At 47.2% G+C, this 21,623-nt stretch overlaps 1 protein-coding gene across 1 annotated transcript in view; it reads left to right on the forward strand.

Moving 5' to 3' along the window:
* Nucleotides 1-21,623, forward strand: part of LOC106586935 (neuropilin-2) — a 258,021-nt gene that overhangs the window by 86,796 nt on the left and 149,602 nt on the right. Inside the window, exons 4-6 of the mRNA XM_082969249.1 lie at nt 9,123-9,350; nt 17,306-17,461; nt 20,217-20,386. Coding sequence (XP_082825375.1) covers nt 9,123-9,350; nt 17,306-17,461; nt 20,217-20,386 — 554 coding nt within the window. The remainder of the gene's footprint in view (nt 1-9,122; nt 9,351-17,305; nt 17,462-20,216; nt 20,387-21,623) is intronic.

The following is a 21,623-nucleotide window of genomic DNA, read 5'->3' on the forward strand; positions in this document are numbered from 1 at the left end:
CTTGTTGAGATGACCGAGCGAAGAGGCGGAGGGGAGACGATGAGGGAGGGGGGAGACAGTGAAGAGAGGGGGGAGTCAGTGAAGAGAGGGGGGAGTCAGTGAAGAGAGGGGGGAGTCAGTGAAGAGAGGGGGGAGTCAGTGAAGAGAGGGGGGAGTCAGTGAAGAGAGGGGGAGTCAGTGAGAGAGAGGGGGGAGACAGTGAGAGAGAGGGGGGAGACAGTGAAGAGAGGGGGGAGACAGTGAGAGAGAGGGGGGAGACAGTGAGAGAGAGGGGGAGTCAGTGAAGAGAGGGGGAGTCAGTGAGAGAGAGGGGGGAGACAGTGAGAGAGAGGGGGGAGACAGTGAAGAGAGGGGGGAGTCAGTGAAGTGAGGGGGGAGTCAGTGAGAGAGAGGGGGAGACAGTGAGAGAGAGGGGGGAGACAGTGAAGAGAGGGGGGAGTCAGTGAAGAGAGGGGGGAGACAGTGAGAGAGAGGGGGGAGACAGTGAAGAGAGGGGGGAGACAGTGAGGGAAAGGGGGGAGACAGTGAGAGAGAGGGGGGAGTCAGTGAAGAGAGGGGGGAGTCAGTGAAGAGAGGGGGGAGTCAGTGAAGAGAGGGGGGAGTCAGTGAAGAGAGGGGGGAGACAGTGAAGAGAGGGGGGAGTCAGTGAAGAGAGGGGGGAGTCAGTGAAGAGAGGGGGGAGTCAGTGAAGAGAGGGGGGAGTCAGTGAAGGGAGGGGGGAGTCAGTGAAGGGAGGGGGGAGACAGTGAGAGAGGGGGGAGACAGTGAAGAGAGGGGGGAGTCAGTGAGGGAGAGGGGGGAGACAGTGAGAGAGAGGGGGGAGACAGTGAAGAGAGGGGGGAGTCAGTGAAGAGAGGGGGGAGACAGTGAGAGAGAGGGGGGAGACAGTGAAGAGAGGGGGGAGTCAGTGAAGAGAGGGGGGAGACAGTGAGAGAGAGGGGGGAGACAGTGAAGAGAGGGGGGAGTCAGTGAAGAGAGGGGGGAGACAGTGAGAGAGAGGGGGGAGACCTTGACTTTGTTGTCCTTAAGCCATTTTGCCACAAGTTTGGAAGTACGCTTGGGGTCATTGTCCATTTGGAAGACCCATTTGCGACCACGCTTTAACTTCCTGACTGATGTCTTGAGATGTTGCTTCAATATATCCACATAATTTCCCTACCTCATGATGCCATCTATTTTGTGAAGTGCACCAGTCCCTCCTGTAGCAAAGCACCCCCACAACATGATGCTGCCACCCCCGTGCTTCACGGTTGGGATGGTGTTCTTTGGCTTGCAAGCCTCCCCCTTTTTCCTCCAAACATAACAATGGTCATTATGGCCAAACAGTTCTATTTTTGTTTCATCAGACCAGAGGACATTTCTCCAAAAAGTACGATTTTTGTCCCCATGTGCCGTTGCAAACCGTAGTCTGGCTTTTTTTTATGCCGGTTTTGGAGCAGTGGCTTCTTCCTTGCTGAGCGTTCTTTCAGGTTATGTCGATTATAGGACTCGTTTTACTGTGGATCATTTCGTTACAACCACAATAACATCTGCTATAAATATGTGACCAATATAAAATGTGATTTGATTTGAACAGTTCCCCAGTAAATCCAGAGGAAAATCCTGCTGTGTTCCTCTCTAGGTTTCTTCCTCACAGCGGGGTTGTGCTTCTGCTTCCGTGTACATTCTAGGATTCTGTAAAGTAAAAAAATAAAAAAAATGCATTTCATTGATAGATAGATAGATAGATAGATAGATAGATAGATAGATAGATAGATAGATAGATAGATAGATAGATAGATAGATAGATAGATAGATACTATAGATAGATACTATAGATACTATAGATAGATACTATAGATAGATAGATACTATAGATAGATACTATAGATAGATACTATAGATAGATAGATAGATAGATAGATAGATAGATAGATAGATAGATAGATAGATAGATAGATAGATAGATAGATAGATAGATAGATAGATAGATAGATAGATAGATAGATAGATAGATAGATAGATAGATAGATAGATAGATAGATAGATACTATAGATAGATAGATAGATAGATAGATAGATAGATAGATAGATAGATAGATAGATAGATAGATAGATAGATAGATAGATAGATAGATAGATAGATAGATAGATAGATAGATAGATAGATAGATAGATAGATAGATAGATAGATAGATACTATAGATAGATACTATAGATAGATACTATAGATAGATACTATAGATAGATAGATACTATAGATAGATAGATACTATAGATAGATAGATAGATAGATAGATAGATAGATAGATAGATAGATAGATAGATAGATAGATAGATAGATAGATAGATAGATAGATAGATAGATAGATAGATAGATAGATAGATAGATAGATAGATAGATAGATAGATAGATACTATAGATAGATAGATAGATAGATAGATAGATAGATAGATAGATAGATAGATAGATAGATAGATAGATAGATAGATAGATAGATAGATAGATAGATACTATAGATAGATAGATAGATAGATAGATAGATAGATAGATAGATAGATAGATAGATAGATAGATAGATAGATAGATAGATAGATAGATAGATAGATAGATAGATAGATAGATAGATAGATAGATAGATAGATAGATAGATAGATAGATAGATAGATACTATAGATAGATACTATAGATAGATACTATAGATAGATAGATACTATAGATAGATACTATAGATAGATAGATACTATAGATAGATACTATAGATAGATAGATACTATAGATAGATAGATACTATAGATAGATAGATAGATAGATAGATAGATAGATAGATAGATAGATAGATAGATAGATAGATAGATAGATAGATAGATAGATAGATAGATAGATAGATAGATAGATAGATAGATAGATAGATAGATAGATAGATAGATACTATAGATAGATAGATAGAGACAGTGAAGAGAGGGGGGAGTCAGTGAAGAGAGGGGGGAGACAGTGAGAGAGAGGGGGGAGACAGTGAGAGAGAGGGGGGAGTCAGTGAAGAGAGGGGGGAGACAGTGAGGGAGAGGGGGGAGACAGTGAGAGAGAGGGGGGAGTCAGTGAAGAGAGGGGGGAGACAGTGAAGAGAGGGGGGAGACAGTGAAGAGAGGGGGGAGACAGTGAGAGAGAGGGGGAGACAGTGAGAGAGAGGGGGGAGACAGTGAGGGAGAGGGGGGAGACAGTGAGAGAGAGGGGGGAGACAGTGGAGAGAGGGGGGAGACAGTGAGAGAGAGAGGGGAGACAGTGAAGAGAGGGGGGAGACAGTGAGGGAGAGAGGGGGGTTGACAGTGAGTGAGAGGGGGGGGAGAGGGGGGAGACAGTGAGGGAGAGGGGGGAGACAGTGAGAGAGAGGGGGGAGACAGTGAGAGAGAGGGGGAGACAGTGAGAGAAAGAGAGGAGACAGTGAGGGAGAGAGGGGAGACAGTGAGAGAGAGAGGGGAGACAGTGAGAGATGGAGGGAGACAGTGAATACAGGGGGGGAGACAGTGAGAGAGAGAGGGGAGACAGTGAGAGAGAGAGGGGGAGACAGTGAGGGAGGTGACAGGGGGAGTCAGTGAGGTAGATAGGGGAGACAGTGAGAGAGAGAGGGGGAGACAGTGAGAGAGAGAGGGGGAGACAGTGAGAGAGGGGTCGTTCTGTCCCTAACAGAGATACATCCACAACGCTGAGCTGTCACATTTTCCAGACACACACACACACACACACACACACACATTCACTCACAATAGGACGCTCACGCAGGCCCGAAGGTCTTACTTACCATCTCTCTCTAACGTATCGTAGCTTACATGCTGTGCTGAAGGCAATGTCTGACAAAATGGTGTGTTTTGTTTGGAAACCTCGTTCATGTTTGTCGTCAATTCCTTTAGTTTGCTCAGTGATTGTACGTGTATGTTCAAATGAGTGGATCCAGCTATTTCAGCCTAACCCGTTGCTGACAGGTGTATAACATCGAGCACACAGCCCATGCAATCTCCATAGACAAACATTGGTGGTAGAACGCCCGTACTGAAGAGCTCGGTGACTTTCAACGTGGCATCGTCAGAGGATGCCACCTTTCAAACCAGTCAGTTTGTCAAATTTCTGCACTGCTAGAGCTGCCCCCCGGTCAACTGTAAGTGTTGTTATTGTGAAGTAGAAACATCTAGGAGCAACAACGGCTCAGCCGCGAAGTGGTAGGCCACACACATGTTCACAGAACGGGACCCGCTGAGTGCTGAAGCGTGTAAAAATCATCTGTCCTCGGTTGCAACACTCACTACCGAGTTCCAAACTGCCACTTGAAGCAGCGTCAGCACAAGAACTGTTCGTCGGGAGCTTCATGAAATGGTTTTCCACGGCAGAGCAGCCGCACACAAGCCTAAGATCACCATGCACAATGCCAAGCATCAGCTGGAGTGGTGTAAAAAAGCAGTGGAAACGCGTTCTCTGGCGTGATGAATCACGCTTCACCATCTGGAAGTGCGACGGACGAATCTGGGTTTGGCGGATGCCAGGAGAACGCTACCTGCCCCAATCAATAATGGTCTGGGGCTGTTTTTCATGGTTCGAGCCCCTTAGCTCCAGTGAAGAGAAATCTTAACGCTACAGCATACAATGACATTCTAGACGATTCTGTGCTTCCAACTTTGTGGCAACAGTTTGGGGAAGGGCCTTTCCTGTTTTAGTATGACAATGCCCCCGTGCACAAAGCGAGGCCCATACAGAAATTGTTTGTTGAGATCGGTGTGGAAGAACTTGACTGGCCTGCACATAGCCCTGACCTCAACCCCATTGAACACCTTTGGGATGAATTGTAACGCCGACTGCAAGCCAGGGCCTAACCGCCCAACATCAGTGCCCGACCTCACTAATGCTCTTGTGGCTGAATGGAAGAAAGTCCCCACAGCAATGTTCCAACATCTAGTGGAACGACTTCCCAGAAGAGTGGAGGCTGTTATAGCAGCAAAGGGGGGGGGGGGGGGACCATCTCCATATTAATGATTTTGGAATGAGATGTTGGACGAGCAGGTGTCCCAATACTTTTGGTAATCTAGTGTATTTCTAAAGAGCATTCATTATTAGATGTCAGAAATGAGCCAGTTTACAGCTATATATATATATATATATAAATAAGTCTGTCACCGCGGAACACTTCTGTCACCGCGGAACACTTCTGTCATCACGGAACACTTCTGTCATCACGGAACACTTCTGTCATCACGGAACACTTCTGTCATCACGGAACACTTCTTTCACCGCGGAACACTTCTTTCACCGCGGAACACTTCTGTCATCGCGGAACACTTCTTTCACCGCGGAACACTTCTGTCATCACGGAACACTTCTGTCATCACGGAACACTTCTGTCATCAAGGTCATCACGGAACACTTCTGTCATCGCAGAACACTTCTGTCATCGCGGAACACTTCTGTCATCGCGGAACACTTCTGTCACCGCGGAACACTTCTGTCATCGCGGAACACTTCTTTCACCGCGGAACACTTCTGTCATCACGGAACACTTCTGTCATCATGGAACACTTTTGTCACCATGAAGTGTTATTAAAGATCACATCACCTGTACCTTACCAGACACCCTTAGACTCACTTCAATTTGCTTAACGCCCCAATAGATCCATAGGCGATGCAATCGTCATCGCACTGCACACTGCCCTATCCCATCTGGACAAGAGGAATACCTACGTCAGAATGCTGTTCATCGACTACAGCTCAGCATTCAACACCATAGTACCCTCCAAGCTCATCTTTAAGCTCAGGGCCCTGGGCCTCAACCCTGCCATGTGCAACAGGGTCCTGGACTTTCTGACGGGCCGCCCCCGGGTGGTGAATGTAGGAAACAACACCTCCACTTCGCTGATCCTCAACACAGGGGCCCCACAAGGGTGCGTGCTCAGCCCCATCCTGTACTCCCTGTTCACCTTTGACTGCGTGGCCATGCACGCCTCCAACTCAATCATCAAGTTTGCAGACGACACAACAGTAATAGGCCTGATTACCAACAACCACGAGACGGCCTACAGGGAGGAGGTGAGGGCCCTGGTGGAGTGGTGCCAGGATAAATAACCTCTCCCTCAACAAAACAAAACGAAGGAGACTGATCGTGGACTTCAGGAAACAGCAGAGGGAGCATGCCCCCCTATCCACATCGACGGGACAGCAGTGGAGAAGGTGGAAAGCTTCAAGTTCCTCGGCGTACACATCACTGACGATCTGAAATGGTCCACCCACACAGACAGCGTGGTGAAGAAGGCGCAACAGAACCTCTTCAACCTCAGGAGGCTGAAGAAATTCGGCTTGTCACCAAAAACACTCACAAACCTTTACAGATGCACAATCGAGAGCATCCTGTCAGACTGTATCACCGCCTGGTACGGCAACTGCTCCGCCCACAACCGCAGGGCTCTCCAGAGGGTAGTGAGGTCTGCACAACGCATCACCGGGGGCAAACTACCTGCCCTCCAGGACACCTACACCACCCACTGTCACAGGAAGGCCAAAAAGATCATCAAGGACAACAACCACCCGAGCCGCTGCCTGTTCACCCCGCTATCATCCAGAAGGCGAGGTCAGTACAGGTGCATCAAAACGGGGACCGAGAGACTGAAAAACAGCTTCTATCATAGCCATCAGTAGCCGGCTTCGACCTGGTTTCTCAACCCTGCACCTTAGAGGCTGCTTCCATATATAAAGTTGAAGTCGGAAGTTTACATACACCTTAGCCAGATACATTTCAACTCAGTTTTTCACACTTCCTGACATTTAATCCTAGTAAATTAATGATTTATTTCAGCTTTTATTTCTTTCATCATATTCCCAGTGGGTCAGAAGTTTACGTACACTCAATTAGTATTTGGTAGCATTGCCTTTAAATTGTTTAACTTGGGTCAAATGTTTTGGGTAGCCTTCCACAAGCTTCCCACAATAAGTTGGGTGAATTTTGGCCCATTCCTCCTGACAGAGCTGGTGTAACTGAGTCAGGTTTTGTAGGCCTCCTTTCACGTACAAGCTTTTTCAGTTCTGCCCACAAATGTTCTATTGGCCACTCCAATACCTTGACTTTGTTGTCCTTAAGCCATTTTGCCACAAGTTTGGAAGTACGCTTGGGGTCATTGTCCATTTGGAAGACCCATTTGCGACCAAGCTTTAACTCCCTGACTGATGTCTTGAGATGTTGCTTCAATATATCCACATAATTTCCCTACCTCATGATGCCATCTATTTTGTGAAGTGCACCAGTCCCTCCTGTAGCAAAGCACCCCCACAACATGATGCTGCCACCCCCGTGCTTCACAGTTGGGATGGTGTTCTTCGGCTTGCAAGCCTCCCCCTTTTTCCTCCAAACATAACAATGGTCATTATGGCCAAACAGTTCTATTTTTGTTTCATCAGACCAGAGGACATTTCTCCAAAAAGTACGATTTTTGTCCCCATGTGCCGTTGCAAACCGTAGTCTGGCTTTTTTTTATGGCGGTTTTGGAGCAGTGGCTTCTTCCTTGCTGAGCGTTCTTTCAGGTTATGTCGATTATAGGACTCGTTTTACTGTGGATCATTTCGTTACAACCACAATAACATCTGCTATAAATATGTGACCAATATAAAATGTGATTTGATTTGAACAGTTCCCCAGTAAATCCAGAGGAAAATCCTGCTGTGTTCCTCTCTAGGTTTCTTCCTCACAGCGGGGTTGTGCTTCTGCTTCCGTGTACATTCTAGGATTCTGTAAAGTAAAAAAATAAAAAAAATGCATTTCATTGATAGATAGATAGATAGATAGATAGATAGATAGATAGATAGATAGATAGATAGATAGATAGATAGATAGATAGATAGATAGATAGATAGATAGATAGATAGATAGATAGATAGATAGATAGATAGATAGATAGATACTATAGATACTATAGATAGATACTATAGATAGATCTATAGATAGATACTATAGATAGATAGATAGATAGATAGATAGATAGATAGATACTATAGATAGATACTATAGATAGATACTATAGATAGATAGATAGATAGATAGATAGATAGATAGATAGATAGATAGATAGATAGATAGATAGATAGATAGATAGATAGATAGATAGATAGATAGATAGATAGATAGATAGATAGATAGATAGATAGATAGATAGATAGATAGATAGATAGATAGATAGATAGATAGATAGATAGATAGATAGATAGAAGTAGATACTATAGATAGATACTATAGATAGATAGATAGATAGATAGATAGATAGATAGATAGATAGATAGATAGATAGATAGATAGATAGATAGATAGATAGATAGATAGATAGATAGATAGATACTATAGATAGATACTATAGATAGATAGATAGATAGATAGATAGATAGATAGATAGATAGATAGATAGATAGATAGATAGATAGATAGATAGATAGATAGATAGATAGATAGATAGATAGATAGATAGATAGATAGATAGATAGATAGATAGATAGATAGATAGATAGATAGATACTATAGATAGATACTATAGATAGATACTACAGATAGATACTATAGATAGATACTATAGATAGATACTATAGATAGATAGATAGATAGATAGATAGATAGATAGATAGATAGATAGATAGATAGATAGATAGATAGATAGATAGATAGATAGATAGATAGATAGATAGATAGATAGATAGATAGATAGATAGATAGATAGATACTATAGATAGATACTATAGATAGATCTATAGATAGATACTATAGATAGATAGATAGATACTATAGATAGATACTATAGATAGATAGATAGATAGATAGATAGATAGATAGATAGATAGATAGATAGATAGATAGATAGATAGATAGATAGATAGATAGATAGATAGATAGATAGATAGATAGATAGATAGATAGATAGATAGATAGATACTATAGATACTATAGATAGATACTATAGATAGATACTATAGATAGATACTATAGATAGATAGGTTGGTTGATTGATTGATTGATTGATAGGTAGGTAGGTAGATTGATTGATTGGTTGACTGATTGATTGATTGATTGATTGATTGATTGATTGATTGATTGATTGATTGATTGATTGAATGTCCTGTGTTGCAGGTTCAGACTGCTCCCGTAACTTCACCAGTCAGAATGGGATCATTGAGTCTCCAGGTTTCCCAGATAAATACCCTCATAACCTGGAGTGTTCCTTTATTATCATCGTGCCCCCGGCCATGGACTTGACCCTCACCTTCCTGACCTTTGACCTGGAGAACGACCCCTTGCCCGGGGGAGAGGGAGACTGCAAGTACGACTGGCTGGAGGTCTGGGACGGTCTGCCACAAGGTGAGTTTACTGGACACACACACACACACACATGGTGACTCTACTGAACACACATAAAACAATGCAGTACTCACTCTCTCTCTCCCCAAGTTCCTCCAATTACTTCCTGGTTCTTCTTACACATATATCACCAGTGTTTATTTATACATTATGTAACAGCATCATCATGATTCACCCTCGTACACGAGGAGTGTCAGTACACTACTGGCCACACTTACAGTAGAGAGAGAGAGAGAGAGAGAGAGAGAGAGAGAGAGAAGAGAGAGGAGAGAGAGAGAGAGAGAGAGAGAGAGAGAGAGAGAGAGAGAGAGAGAGAGAGAGAGAGAGATGAATACAGTCAGAGTAACAGATAGCCCAGTTCTCCATACTCCTGGGTGACAGATTAAATCTCCTAGCTGTATTATTCACACCCTATTAATCCTCTAGTGATAAAGGTTAATGCGGCTGCTCTTCCTTCCTTCCCCTCCCTATCCCCCTCTCCCCTTTTTTAGCCCTACTCTGTAGATAGGGGAGAGAGAGGGATAGAGAGTGAGAGGGATAGAGAGAGAGAGGGATAGAGAGATAGAGAGAGAGAGAGAGCAGGCGGCCCTCGTCATGGCTTTCATCTTCCAACGCTCCACTACTAAAATAGCTGTAACTTAAACCAGGCTGAAATAGCATGGCAACAATGCCTGGGCTTTGATGGGGAAACTGGTATGGTACTGCTATGGATGGCACTGGGCTGGTGAGACTGGTATGGTTGGCACTGGGCTGGTGAGGAGACTGGTATGATACTGGGCTGGTGAGACTGGTATGGTACTGGGCTGGTGAGACTGGTATGGTACTGGGCTGGTGAGGAGACTGGTATGGTACTGGGCTGGTGAGACTGGTATGATACTGGGCTGGTGAGGAGACTGGTATGGTACTGGGCTGGTGAGACTGGTATGGTACTGGGCTGGTGAGACTGGTATGATACTGGGCTGGTGAGGAGACTGGTATGATACTGGGCTGGTGAGACTGGTATGGTACTGGGCTGGTGAGACTGGTATGATACTGGGCTGGTGAGACTGGTATGGTACTGGGCTGGTGAGACTGGTATGGTACTGGGCTGGTGAGGAGACTGGTATGGTACTGGGCTGGTGAGACTGGTATGATACTGGGCTGGTGAGGAGACTGGTATGGTACTGGGCTGGGGTGAGACTGGTATGGTACTGGGCTGGTGAGACTGGTATGATACTGGGCTGGTGAGACTGGTATGGTACTGGGCTGGTGAGGAGACTGGTATGGTACTGGGCTGGTGAGGAGACTGGTATGATACTGGGCTGGTGAGACTGGTATGATACTGGGCTGGTGAGACTGGTATGATACTGGGCTGGTGAGACTGGTATGGTACTGGGCTGGTGAGACTGGTATGATACTGGGCTGGTGAGGAGACTGGTATGGTACTGGGCTGGTGAGACTGGTATGGTACTGGGCTGGTGAGGAGACTGGTATGGTACTGGGCTGGTGAGACTGGTATGATACTGGGCTGGTGAGGAGACTGGTATGGTACTGGGCTGGTGAGACTGGTATGGTACTGGGCTGGTGAGACTGGTATGATACTGGGCTGGTGAGACTGGTATGGTACTGGGCTGGTGAGGAGACTGGTATGGTACTGGGCTGGTGAGACTGGTATGATACTGGGCTGGTGAGACTGGTATGGTACTGGGCTGGTGAGACTGGTATGGTACTGGGCTGGTGAGACTGGTATGTACTGGGCTGGTGAGACTGGTATGGTACTGGGCTGGTGAGGAGACTGGTATGGTACTGGGCTGGTGAGACTGGTATGATACTGGGCTGGTGAGACTGGTATGATACTGGGCTGGTGAGACTGGTATGGTACTGGGCTGGTGAGACTGGTATGGTACTGGGCTGGTGAGACTGGTATGGTACTGGGCTGGTGAGGAGACTGGTATGGTACTGGGCTGGTGAGACTGGTATGATACTGGGCTGGTGAGACTGGTATGGTACTGGGCTGGTGAGGAGACTGGTATGGTACTGGGCTGGTGAGACTGGTATGGTACTGGGCTGGTGAGGAGACTGGTATGGTACTGGGCTGGTGAGACTGGTATGGTACTGGGCTGGTGAGACTGGTATGGTACTGGGCTGGTGAGGAGACTGGTATGGTACTGGGCTGGTGAGACTGGTATGGTACTGGGCTGGTGAGACTGGTATGGTACTGGGCTGGTGAGACTGGTATGGTACTGGGCTGGTGAGACTGGTATGGTACTGGGCTGGTGAGACTGGTATGATACTGGGCTGGTGGAGACTGGTATGGTACTGGGCTGGTGAGACTGGTATGATACTGGGCTGGTGAGGAGACTGGTATGGTACTGGGCTGGTGAGACTGGTATGGTACTGGGCTGGTGAGACTGGTATGGTACTGGGCTGGTGAGACTGGTATGGTACTGGGCTGGTGAGTGAGACTGGTATGGATACTGGGCTGGTGAGACTGGTATGGTACTGGGCTGGTGAGGAGACTGGTATGGTACTGGGCTGGTGAGACTGGTATGATACTGGGCTGGTGAGACTGGTATGGTACTGGGCTGGTGAGGAGACTGGTATGATACTGGGCTGGTGAGACTGGTATGGTACTGGGCTGGTGAGACTGGTATGATACTGGGCTGGTGAGACTGGTATGGTACTGGGCTGGTGAGACTGGTATGATACTGGGCTGGTGAGACTGGTATGGTACTGGGCTGGTGAGACTGGTATGGTACTGGGCTGGTGAGGAGACTGGTATGGATACTGGGCTGGTGAGACTGGTATGGTACTGGGCTGGTGAGACTGGTATGATACTGGGCTGGTGAGGAGACTGGTATGGTACTGGGCTGGTGAGACTGGTATGGTACTGGGCTGGTGAGGAGACTGGTATGATACTGGGCTGGTGAGGAGACTGGTATGGTACTGGGCTGGTGAGACTGGTATGATACTGGGCTGGTGGGAGACTGGTATGGTACTGGGCTGGTGAGACTGGTATGGTACTGGGCTGGTGAGACTGGTATGGTACTGGGCTGGTGAGACTGGTATGGTACTGGGCTGGTGAGACTGGTATGGTACTGGGCTGGTGAGACTGGTATGATAGCTGGGAGCTGGTGAGGAGACTGGTATGGTACTGGGCTGGTGAGGAGACTGGTATGGTACTGGGCTGGTGAGGAGACTGGTATGGTACTGGGCTGGTGAGACTGGTATGGTACTGGGCTGGTGAGACTGGTATGATACTGGGCTGGTGAGGAGACTGGTATGGTACTGGGCTGGTGGGGAGACTGGTATGGTACTGGGCTGGTGAGACTGGTATGGTACTGGGCTGGTGAGGAGACTGGTATGGTACTGGGCTGGTGGGAGACTGGTATGGTACTGGGCTGGTGAGGAGACTGGTATGGTACTGGGCTGGTGAGACTGGTATGGTACTGGGCTGGTGAGGAGACTGGTATGGTACTGGGCTGGTGAGACTGGTATGGTACTGGGCTGGTGAGGAGACTGGTATGGTACTGGGCTGGTGAGGAGACTGGTATGGTACTGGGCTGGTGAGACTGGTATGGTACTGGGCTGGTGAGACTGGTATGATACTGGGCTGGTGAGACTGGTATGGTACTGGGCTGGTGGAGACTGGTATGGTACTGGGCTGGTGAGACTGGTATGGTACTGGGCTGGTGAGACTGGTATGGTACTGGGCTGGTGAGGAGACTGGTATGATACTGGGCTGGTGAGACTGGTATGGTACTGGGCTGGTGAGTGAGACTGGTATGAGTACTGGGCTGGTGAGACTGGTATGGTACTGGGCTGGTGAGACTGGTATGGTACTGGGCTGGTGAGACTGGTATGATACTGGGCTGGTGAGACTGGTATGATACTGGGCTGGTGAGACTGGTATGGTACTGGGCTGGTGAGACTGGTATGGTACTGGGCTGGTGAGACTGGTATGGTACTGGGCTGGTGAGACTGGTATGATACTGGGCTGGTGAGACTGGTATGGTACTGGGCTGGTGAGACTGGTATGGTACTGGGCTGGTGGGAGACTGGTATGATACTGGGCTGGTGAGACTGGTATGGTACTGGGCTGGTGAGACTGGTATGGTACTGGGCTGGTGAGACTGGTATGATACTGGGCTGGTGAGACTGGTATGGTACTGGGCTGGTGAGACTGGTATGGTACTGGGCTGGTGAGGAGACTGGTATGGTACTGGGCTGGTGAGACTGGTATGGTACTGGGCTGGTGAGACTGGTATGGTACTGGGCTGGTGAGGAGACTGGTATGATACTGGGCTGGTGAGGAGACTGGTATGGTACTGGGCTGGTGAGGAGACTGGTATGGTACTGGGCTGGTGAGGAGACTGGTATGGTACTGGGCTGGTGAGACTGGTATGGTACTGGGCTGGTGAGACTGGTATGGTACTGGGCTGGTGAGGAGACTGGTATGGATACTGGGCTGGTGAGGAGACTGGTATGATACTGGGCTGGTGAGACTGGTATGGTACTGGGCTGGTGAGACTGGTATGGTACTGGGCTGGTGAGACTGGTATGGTACTGGGCTGGTGAGACTGGTATGGTACTGGGCTGGTGAGGAGACTGGTATGGTACTGGGCTGGTGAGACTGGTATGGTACTGGGCTGGTGAGACTGGTATGATACTGGGCTGGTGAGACTGGTATGATACTGGGCTGGTGAGACTGGTATGGTACTGGGCTGGTGAGACTGGTATGGTACTGGGCTGGTGAGGAGACTGGTATGGTACTGGGCTGGTGGAGGAGACTGGTATGGTACTGGGCTGGTGAGGAGACTGGTATGGTACTGGGCTGGTGAGACTGGTATGATACTGGGCTGGTGAGACTGGTATGGTACTGGGCTGGTGAGGAGACTGGTATGGTACTGGGCTGGTGGGGAGACTGGTATGGTACTGGGCTGGTGAGGAGACTGGTATGGTACTGGGCTGGTGAGACTGGTATGGTACTGGGCTGGTGAGGAGACTGGTATGGTACTGGGCTGGTGAGACTGGTATGATACTGGGCTGGTGAGGAGACTGGTATGGTACTGGGCTGGTGAGGACTGGTATGGTACTGGGCTGGTGAGGAGACTGGTATGGTACTGGGCTGGTGAGACTGGTATGATACTGGGCTGGTGATGGTATGATATGGTACTGATACTGGCTGGTGAGACTGGTATGATACTGGGCTGGTGAGACTGGTATGATACTGGGCTGGTGAGACTGGTATGATACTGGGCTGGTAGAGACTGGTATGGTACTGGGCTGGTGAGGAGACTGGTATGGTACTGGGCTGGTGAGACTGGTATGATACTGGGCTGGTATGGTATGGAGACTGGTATGGTACTGGGCTGGTGAGACTGGTATGATACTGGGCTGGTGAGACTGGTATGGTACTGGGCTGGTGAGACTGGTATGATACTGGGCTGGTGGAGACTGGTATGGTACTGGGCTGGTGAGACTGGTATGATACTGGGCTGGTGAGACTGGTATGGTACTGGGCTGGTGAGACTGGTATGATACTGGGCTGGTGAGACTGGTATGGTACTGGGCTGGTGGGAGACTGGTATGATACTGGGCTGGTGAGACTGGTATGGTACTGGGCTGGTGATGATACTGGTATGATACTGGGCTGGTGAGACTGGTATGATACTGGGCTGGTGATGGTATGATCTGGTATGAGTACTGGGCTGGTGAGACTGGTATGGTACTGGGCTGGTGAGACTGGTATGATACTGGGCTGGTATGAGACTGGTATGATACTGGGCTGGTGAGACTGGTATGATACTGGGCTGGTGAGACTGGTATGATACTGGGCTGGTGAGACTGGTATGGTACTGGGCTGGTAGAGACTGGTATGATACTGGGCTGGTGAGACTGGTATGATACTGGGCTGGTGAGACTGGTATGATACTGGGCTGGTGAGACTGGTATGATACTGGGCTGGTGAGACTGGTATGATACTGGGCTGGTGAGACTGGTATGGTACTGGGCTGGTATGAGACTGGTATGATACTGGGCTGGTGATGGTACTGGTACTGGTACTGGGCTGGTGATGATACTGGTATGATACTGGGCTGGTGAGACTGGTATGATACTGGGCTGGTGAGACTGGTATGATACTGGGCTGGTGAGACTGGTATGATACTGGGCTGGTGAGACTGGTATGATACTGGGCTGGTGAGACTGGTATGATACTGGGCTGGTAGGAGACTGGTATGATACTGGGCTGGTGGAGACTGGTATGATACTGGGCTGGTAGGAGACTGGTATGATACTGGGCTGGTGAGACTGGTATGATACTGGGCTGGTGAGACTGGTATGATACTGGGCTGGTGAGACTGGTATGATACTGGGCTGGTGAGACTGGTATGATACTGGTCTGGTAGGAGACTGGTATGATACTGGGCTGGTATGGTATGATACTGGGCTGGTAGACTGGTATGATACTGGGCTGGTATGGTATGATACTGGGCTGGTATGATGACTGGTATGATACTGGGCTGGTATGGTATGATACTGGGCTGGTGACTGGTATGATATGGTATGATACTGGGCTGGTGAGACTGGTATGATACTGGGCTGGTGAGACTGGTATGATACTGGGCTGGTAGACTGGTATGATACTGGGCTGGTGAGACTGGTATGATACTGGTCTGGTATGGTATGATACTGGTCTGGTATGATATGGTATGATACTGGGCTGGTATGGTATGATACTGGGCTGGTATGGTATGATACTGGGCTGGATGGATACTGGTCTGGTATGGTATGATACTGGGCTGGTATGGTATGATACTGGTCTGGTATGGTATGATACTGGTCTGGTATGGTATGATACTGGTCTGGTATGGTATGATACTGGGCTGGTATGGTATGATACTGGTCTGGTATGGTATGATACTGGTCTGGTATGGTATGATACTGGTCTGGTATGGTATGATACTGGTCTGGTATGATATGGTATGACACAGGGCTGATATGGTATGATACTGGGCTGGTATGGTATGATACTGGTATGGTATGGTATGACACTGGGCTGGTATGGTATGGTATGATACTGGGCTGGTATGGTATGATACTGGGCTGGTATGGTATGGTATGATACTGGGCTGGTACGGTATGACACTGGGCTGGTACGGTATGATACTGGGCTGGTCTTCCGTTCCTGGGAGTGAGTGAGAAAGAGAGAGAAGCTGTGAGCTGCAAGATGAATGCATTATCCCATAGACATGCCCCCTAATGCCCCTCTCCCCTTACAGCCATAGAGTCCTAAATCACACAACACAAAGTCCAGGAATTAAGAGTTGTTAGAAAAGACAATTAGTGGGGAGAAAGAAGAGAAAGAAAGGGGGATGACTCGGTCCTGGGGATCAAGGGAACTAATCTGGAGACGGAAGAGGAGGAAGAGGAGGAGTGGCAGAAAACGAGAGAACGGAGTGAGGAAGAACACCTCGCCCCTCATTAAAGCCCAATCCCTTTTTTTCATGTGGCATTAGATAGAGAGAGAGAGAGAGAGAGATGGAAGGGAGGATGAAGGGATGGAGGAGAAGAAATATTGCTAATTACATCCAGCCTTTCCCCAGCGAGACCTATATAGCCTGCCCTGTCTTCTGAGAAATCCCAGGCCTAAACTAGGGCTCGTCTCTCTTATCAATAAAATAGGATTTATCGTGTTACTAACTATCTTCCTGGCTGAGAATTCCTCATGATTAATAGTAAAGCCTGTTGTTTATAGGGTGCTGAGGCTACTGATGTTAGCTGGTGTTTTATGTACCGCTAAGACATTTCATGTTATTTCATGTTTTGTATGCTATGCTTCTAATGGCCGTCTCTTGGGTTTGTGTTTCGGTGTTTGTGTTGTGTGTTTGTGTGTGTGTGTGTTTGTGTTGTGTGTGTTTGTGTTTGTGTTTGTGTGTTTGTGTTTGTGTTTGTGTTTGTGTTTGTGTTTGCAGTGAGTCCTCTGATAGGTCGTTACTGTGGAACTAAGATCCCTCCAGAGATCACATCGTCTACAGGGATCCTGTCTCTGTCCTTCCACACGGACATGGCCGTGGCTAAAGATGGCTTCTCTGCTCGCTACAACATGACGCACAAAGAAGTCAGCGACAGTAAGTACCAGATCAGTCAGTACCGGTCCAGTCAGTACCGGACCAGTCAGTACCGGTCCAGTCAGTACAAGACCTGTCAGTACCGGACCAGTCAGTACCGGTCCAGTCAGTACCGGACCAGTCAGTACCGGACCAGTCAGTACCGGACCAGTCAGTACAAGACCTGTCAGTACCGGACCAGTCAGTACCGGACCAGTCAGTACCGGTCCAGTCAGTACCGAACCAGTCAGTACCGGACCAGTCAGTACCGGACCAGTCAGTAACGGACCAGTCAGTACCGGTCCAGTCAGTACAAGACCTGTCAGTACCCGACCTGTCAGTACCGGACCAGTCAGTACCGGACCAGTCAGTACCGGACCTGTCAGTAACGGACCTGTCAGTAACGGACCAGTAAGTACCGGACCAGTCAGTACCGGACCAGTCAGTACAGGACCTGTTAGTAACGGACCAGTCAGTACCGGACCTGTCAGTAACGGACCAGTAAGTAACGGACCAGTCAGTACCAGACCAGTCAGTACCGGACCAGTCAGTAACGGACCAGTCAGTAACGGACCAGTCAGTACCGGTCCAGTCAGTACCGGACCAGTCAGTACCGGACCAGTCAGTACCGGACCTGTCAGTAACGGACCAGTAAGTAACGGACCAGTCAGTACCAGACCAGTCAGTACCGGACCTTTCAGTAATGGACCTGTCAGTAATGGACCAGTAAGTACCGGACCAGTAAGTAACGGACCAGTCAGTACCGGACCAGTCAGTACCGGACCTGTAAGTAACGGACCTGTCAGTACCGGACCAGTCAGTACCGGACCTGTCAGTACCAGACCTGTCAGTACCAGACCTGTCAGTACCGGACCAGTCAGTAACGGACCAGTCAGTACCGGACCAGTCAGTAACGGACCAGTCAGTACCGGACCAGTCAGTACCGGAGGGAGATCTGTCTATTGGACCTTCAGAAAGGAGTGTTATTCTGCAGTTTTATTTTCCTCATGTCCCCATTTTTTACATGAACAAGAAAGTGTGTATTAGTGTGTATTAGTGTGTGTTAGTGTGTGTTAGTGTGTGTGTTAGTGTGTGTTAGTGTGTGTTAGTGTGTGTTAGTGTGTGTTAGTGTGTATTAGTGTGTGTTAGTGTGTTAGTGTGTGTTAGTGTGTGTTAGTGTGTGTTAGTGTGTGTTAGTGTGTGTTAGTGTGTTAGTGTGTGTTAGTGTGTGTTAGTGTGTGTTAGTGTGTTAGTGTGTATTAGTGTGTGTTAGTGTGTGTTAGTGTGTGTTAGTGTGTATTAGTGTGTGTTAGTGTGTGTAGTGTGTGTTAGTGTGTGTTAGTGTGTATTAGTGTGTGTTAGTGTGTTAGTGTGTGTTAGTGTGTGTTAGTGTGTGTTAGTGTGTGTTAGTGTGTGTTAGTGTGTTAGTGTGTGTTAGTGTGTGTTAGTGTGTTAGTGTGTGTTAGTGTGTATTAGTGTGTGTTAGTGTGTTAGTGTGTGTTAGTGTGTGTTAGTGTGTGTTAGTGTGTGTTAGTGTGTGTTAGTGTGTTAGTGTGTGTTAGTGTGTGTTAGTGTGTGTTAGTGTGTGTTAGTGTGTATTAGTGTGTGTTAGTGTGTGTTAGTGTGTGTTAGTGTGTGTTAGTGTGTATTAGTGTGTGTTAGTGTGTATTAGTGTGTGTTAGTGTGTATTAGTGTGTGTTAGTGTGTGTTAGTGTGTGTTAGTGTGTTAGTGTGTATTAGTGTGTGTTAGTGTGTTAGTGTGTGTTAGTGTGTGTTAGTGTGTGTTAGTGTATTAGTGTGTGTTAGTGTGTGTTAGTGTGTATTAGTGTGTGTTAGTGTGTGTTAGTGTGTGTTAGTGTGTATTCGTGTGTGTTAGTGTGTATTAGTGTGTGTTAGTGTGTTAGTGTGTGTTAGTGTGTGTTAGTGTGTATTAGTGTGTGTTAGTGTGTATTAGTGTGTGTTAGTGTGTATTAGTGTGTGTTAGTGTGTGTTAGTGTGTATTAGTGTGTGTTAGTGTGTGTTAGTGTGTGTTAGTGTGTTAGTGTGTATTAGTGTGTGTTAGTGTGTGTTAGTGTGTGTTAGTGTGTATTAGTGTGTGTTAGTGTGTGTTAGTGTGTTAGTGTGTGTTAGTGTATTAGTGTGTGTTAGTGTGTGTTAGTGTGTATTAGTGTGTGTTAGTGTGTGTTAGTGTGTATTAGTGTGTGTTAGTGTGTGTTAGTGTGTATTAGTGTGTGTTAGTGTGTGTTAGTGTGTTAGTGTGTGTTAGTGTGTATTCGTGTGTGTTAGTGTGTGTTAGTGTGTGTTAGTGTGTATTAGTGTGTGTTAGTGTGTGTTAGTGTGTATTAGTGTGTGTTAGTGTGTGTTAGTGTGTGTTAGTGTGTGTTAGTGTGTTAGTGTGTGTTAGTGTGTTAGTGTGTGTTAGTGTGTGTTAGTGTGTGTTAGTGTGTTAGTGTGTGTTAGTGTGTGTTAGTGTGTGTTAGTGTGTTAGTGTGTGTTAGTGTGTGTTAGTGTGTGTTAGTGTGTATTAGTGTGTGTTAGTGTGTGTTAGTGTGTGTTAGTGTGTTAGTGTGTGTTAGTGTGTGTTAGTGTGTGTTAGTGTGTTAGTGTGTATTAGTGTGTGTTAGTGTGTTAGTGTGTTAGTGTGTATTAGTGTGTGTTAGTGTGTGTTAGTGTGTGTTAGTGTGTGTTAGTGTGTGTTAGTGTGTGTTAGTGTGTATCATCTCTATCGATCCCATCAAACCAAATGATGAATTGATCCCTGTCTGTGGTCCCCCAGCTTTCCACTGCAGTAACGCTTTAGGTCTGGAGTCGGGGAAGATCTCTGACGCCCAGATTACGGCCTCCTCCTCCTTCTACGACAACACCTGGTTGCCACGGCAAGCCCGTCTCAACAACAATAACAACGCCTGGACCCCAAACGAGGACAGCAGCAAAGAGTTCATCCAGGTGAGACGTCGGGCTAAACCTCCATGTTGAATAACTGGGGTAAACCTCCATGTTAAACCTCCATGTTGAATGACTGAGGTAAACCTCCATGTTGAATGACTGTGGTAAACCTCCATGTTAAATGACTGAGGTAAACCTCCATGTTAAACCTCCATGTTGAATGACTGAGGTAAACCTCCATGTTGAATGACTGTGGTAAACCTCCATGTTAAACCTCCATGTTGAATAACTGAGATAAACCTCCATGTTGAATGACTGAGGTAAACCTCCATGTTGAATGACTGAGGTAAACCTCCATGTTGAATGACTGAGGTAAACCTCCATGTTGAATGACTGAGGTAAACCTCCATGTTGAATGACTGTGGTAAACCTCCATGTTAAATGACTGTGGTAAACCTCCATGTTAAACCTCCATGTTGAATGACTGTGGTAAATCTCCATGTTAAACCTCCATGTTGAATGACTGTGGTAAACCTCCATGTTGAATGACTGTGGTAAACCTCCATGTTGAATGACTGTGGTAAACCTCCATGTTAAACCTCCATGTTGAATGACTGTGGTAAACCTCCATGTTGAATGACTGTGGTAAACCTCCATGTTAAACCTCCATGTTGAATGACTGTGGTAAACCTCCATGTTGAATGACTGTGGTAAAAAATCTCCAGACATTGTTTCCATCTCCCAGGCATTGGTCTGTCTGAGTTATGACCAGCCTATCACAACCATGAGAGTATTGTGTGTGTGTGTGTGTGTGTGTGTGTGTGTGTGTGTGTGTGTGTGTGTGTGTGTGTGTGTGTGTGTGTGTGTGTGTGTGTGTGTGTGTGTGTGTGTGTGTGTGTGTGTGTGCGTGCGAGTGACCTCACTGCGACAGAAAGGCAGACAGACAGGGCTCTGAATTGGGGTGGTCTACTCTCCGTCCAGGGGATGAAGAACCAAGGTGTACTTCTCCACAACGTGTCTCTGGACGCTTTCAGATGAGCCAGCTCCTATTTGGGATCTCTTTGTGGATAGTGGCCAGTGGCTCTGTGGCAGTCTGTGGCAGTCTATGGCGGTCTGTGGAGGTCTGTGGCAGTCTGTGGAGGTCTGTGGAGGTCTGTGACAGTCTGTGGCAGTCTGTGGAAGTCTGTGGAAGTCTGTAGCAGTCTGTGGCGGTCTGTGGAAGTCTGTGGAAGTCTGTGGCCGTCTGTGGCCGTCTGTGGCAGTCTGGCCGTCTGTGGCAGTCTGTGGTAGTCTGTGG

This window comes from Salmo salar, chromosome 25 (assembly GCF_965601325.2).
Source record: "Salmo salar chromosome 25, fSalSal1, whole genome shotgun sequence".
Classification (NCBI taxonomy): domain Eukaryota; kingdom Metazoa; phylum Chordata; class Actinopteri; order Salmoniformes; family Salmonidae; genus Salmo; species Salmo salar.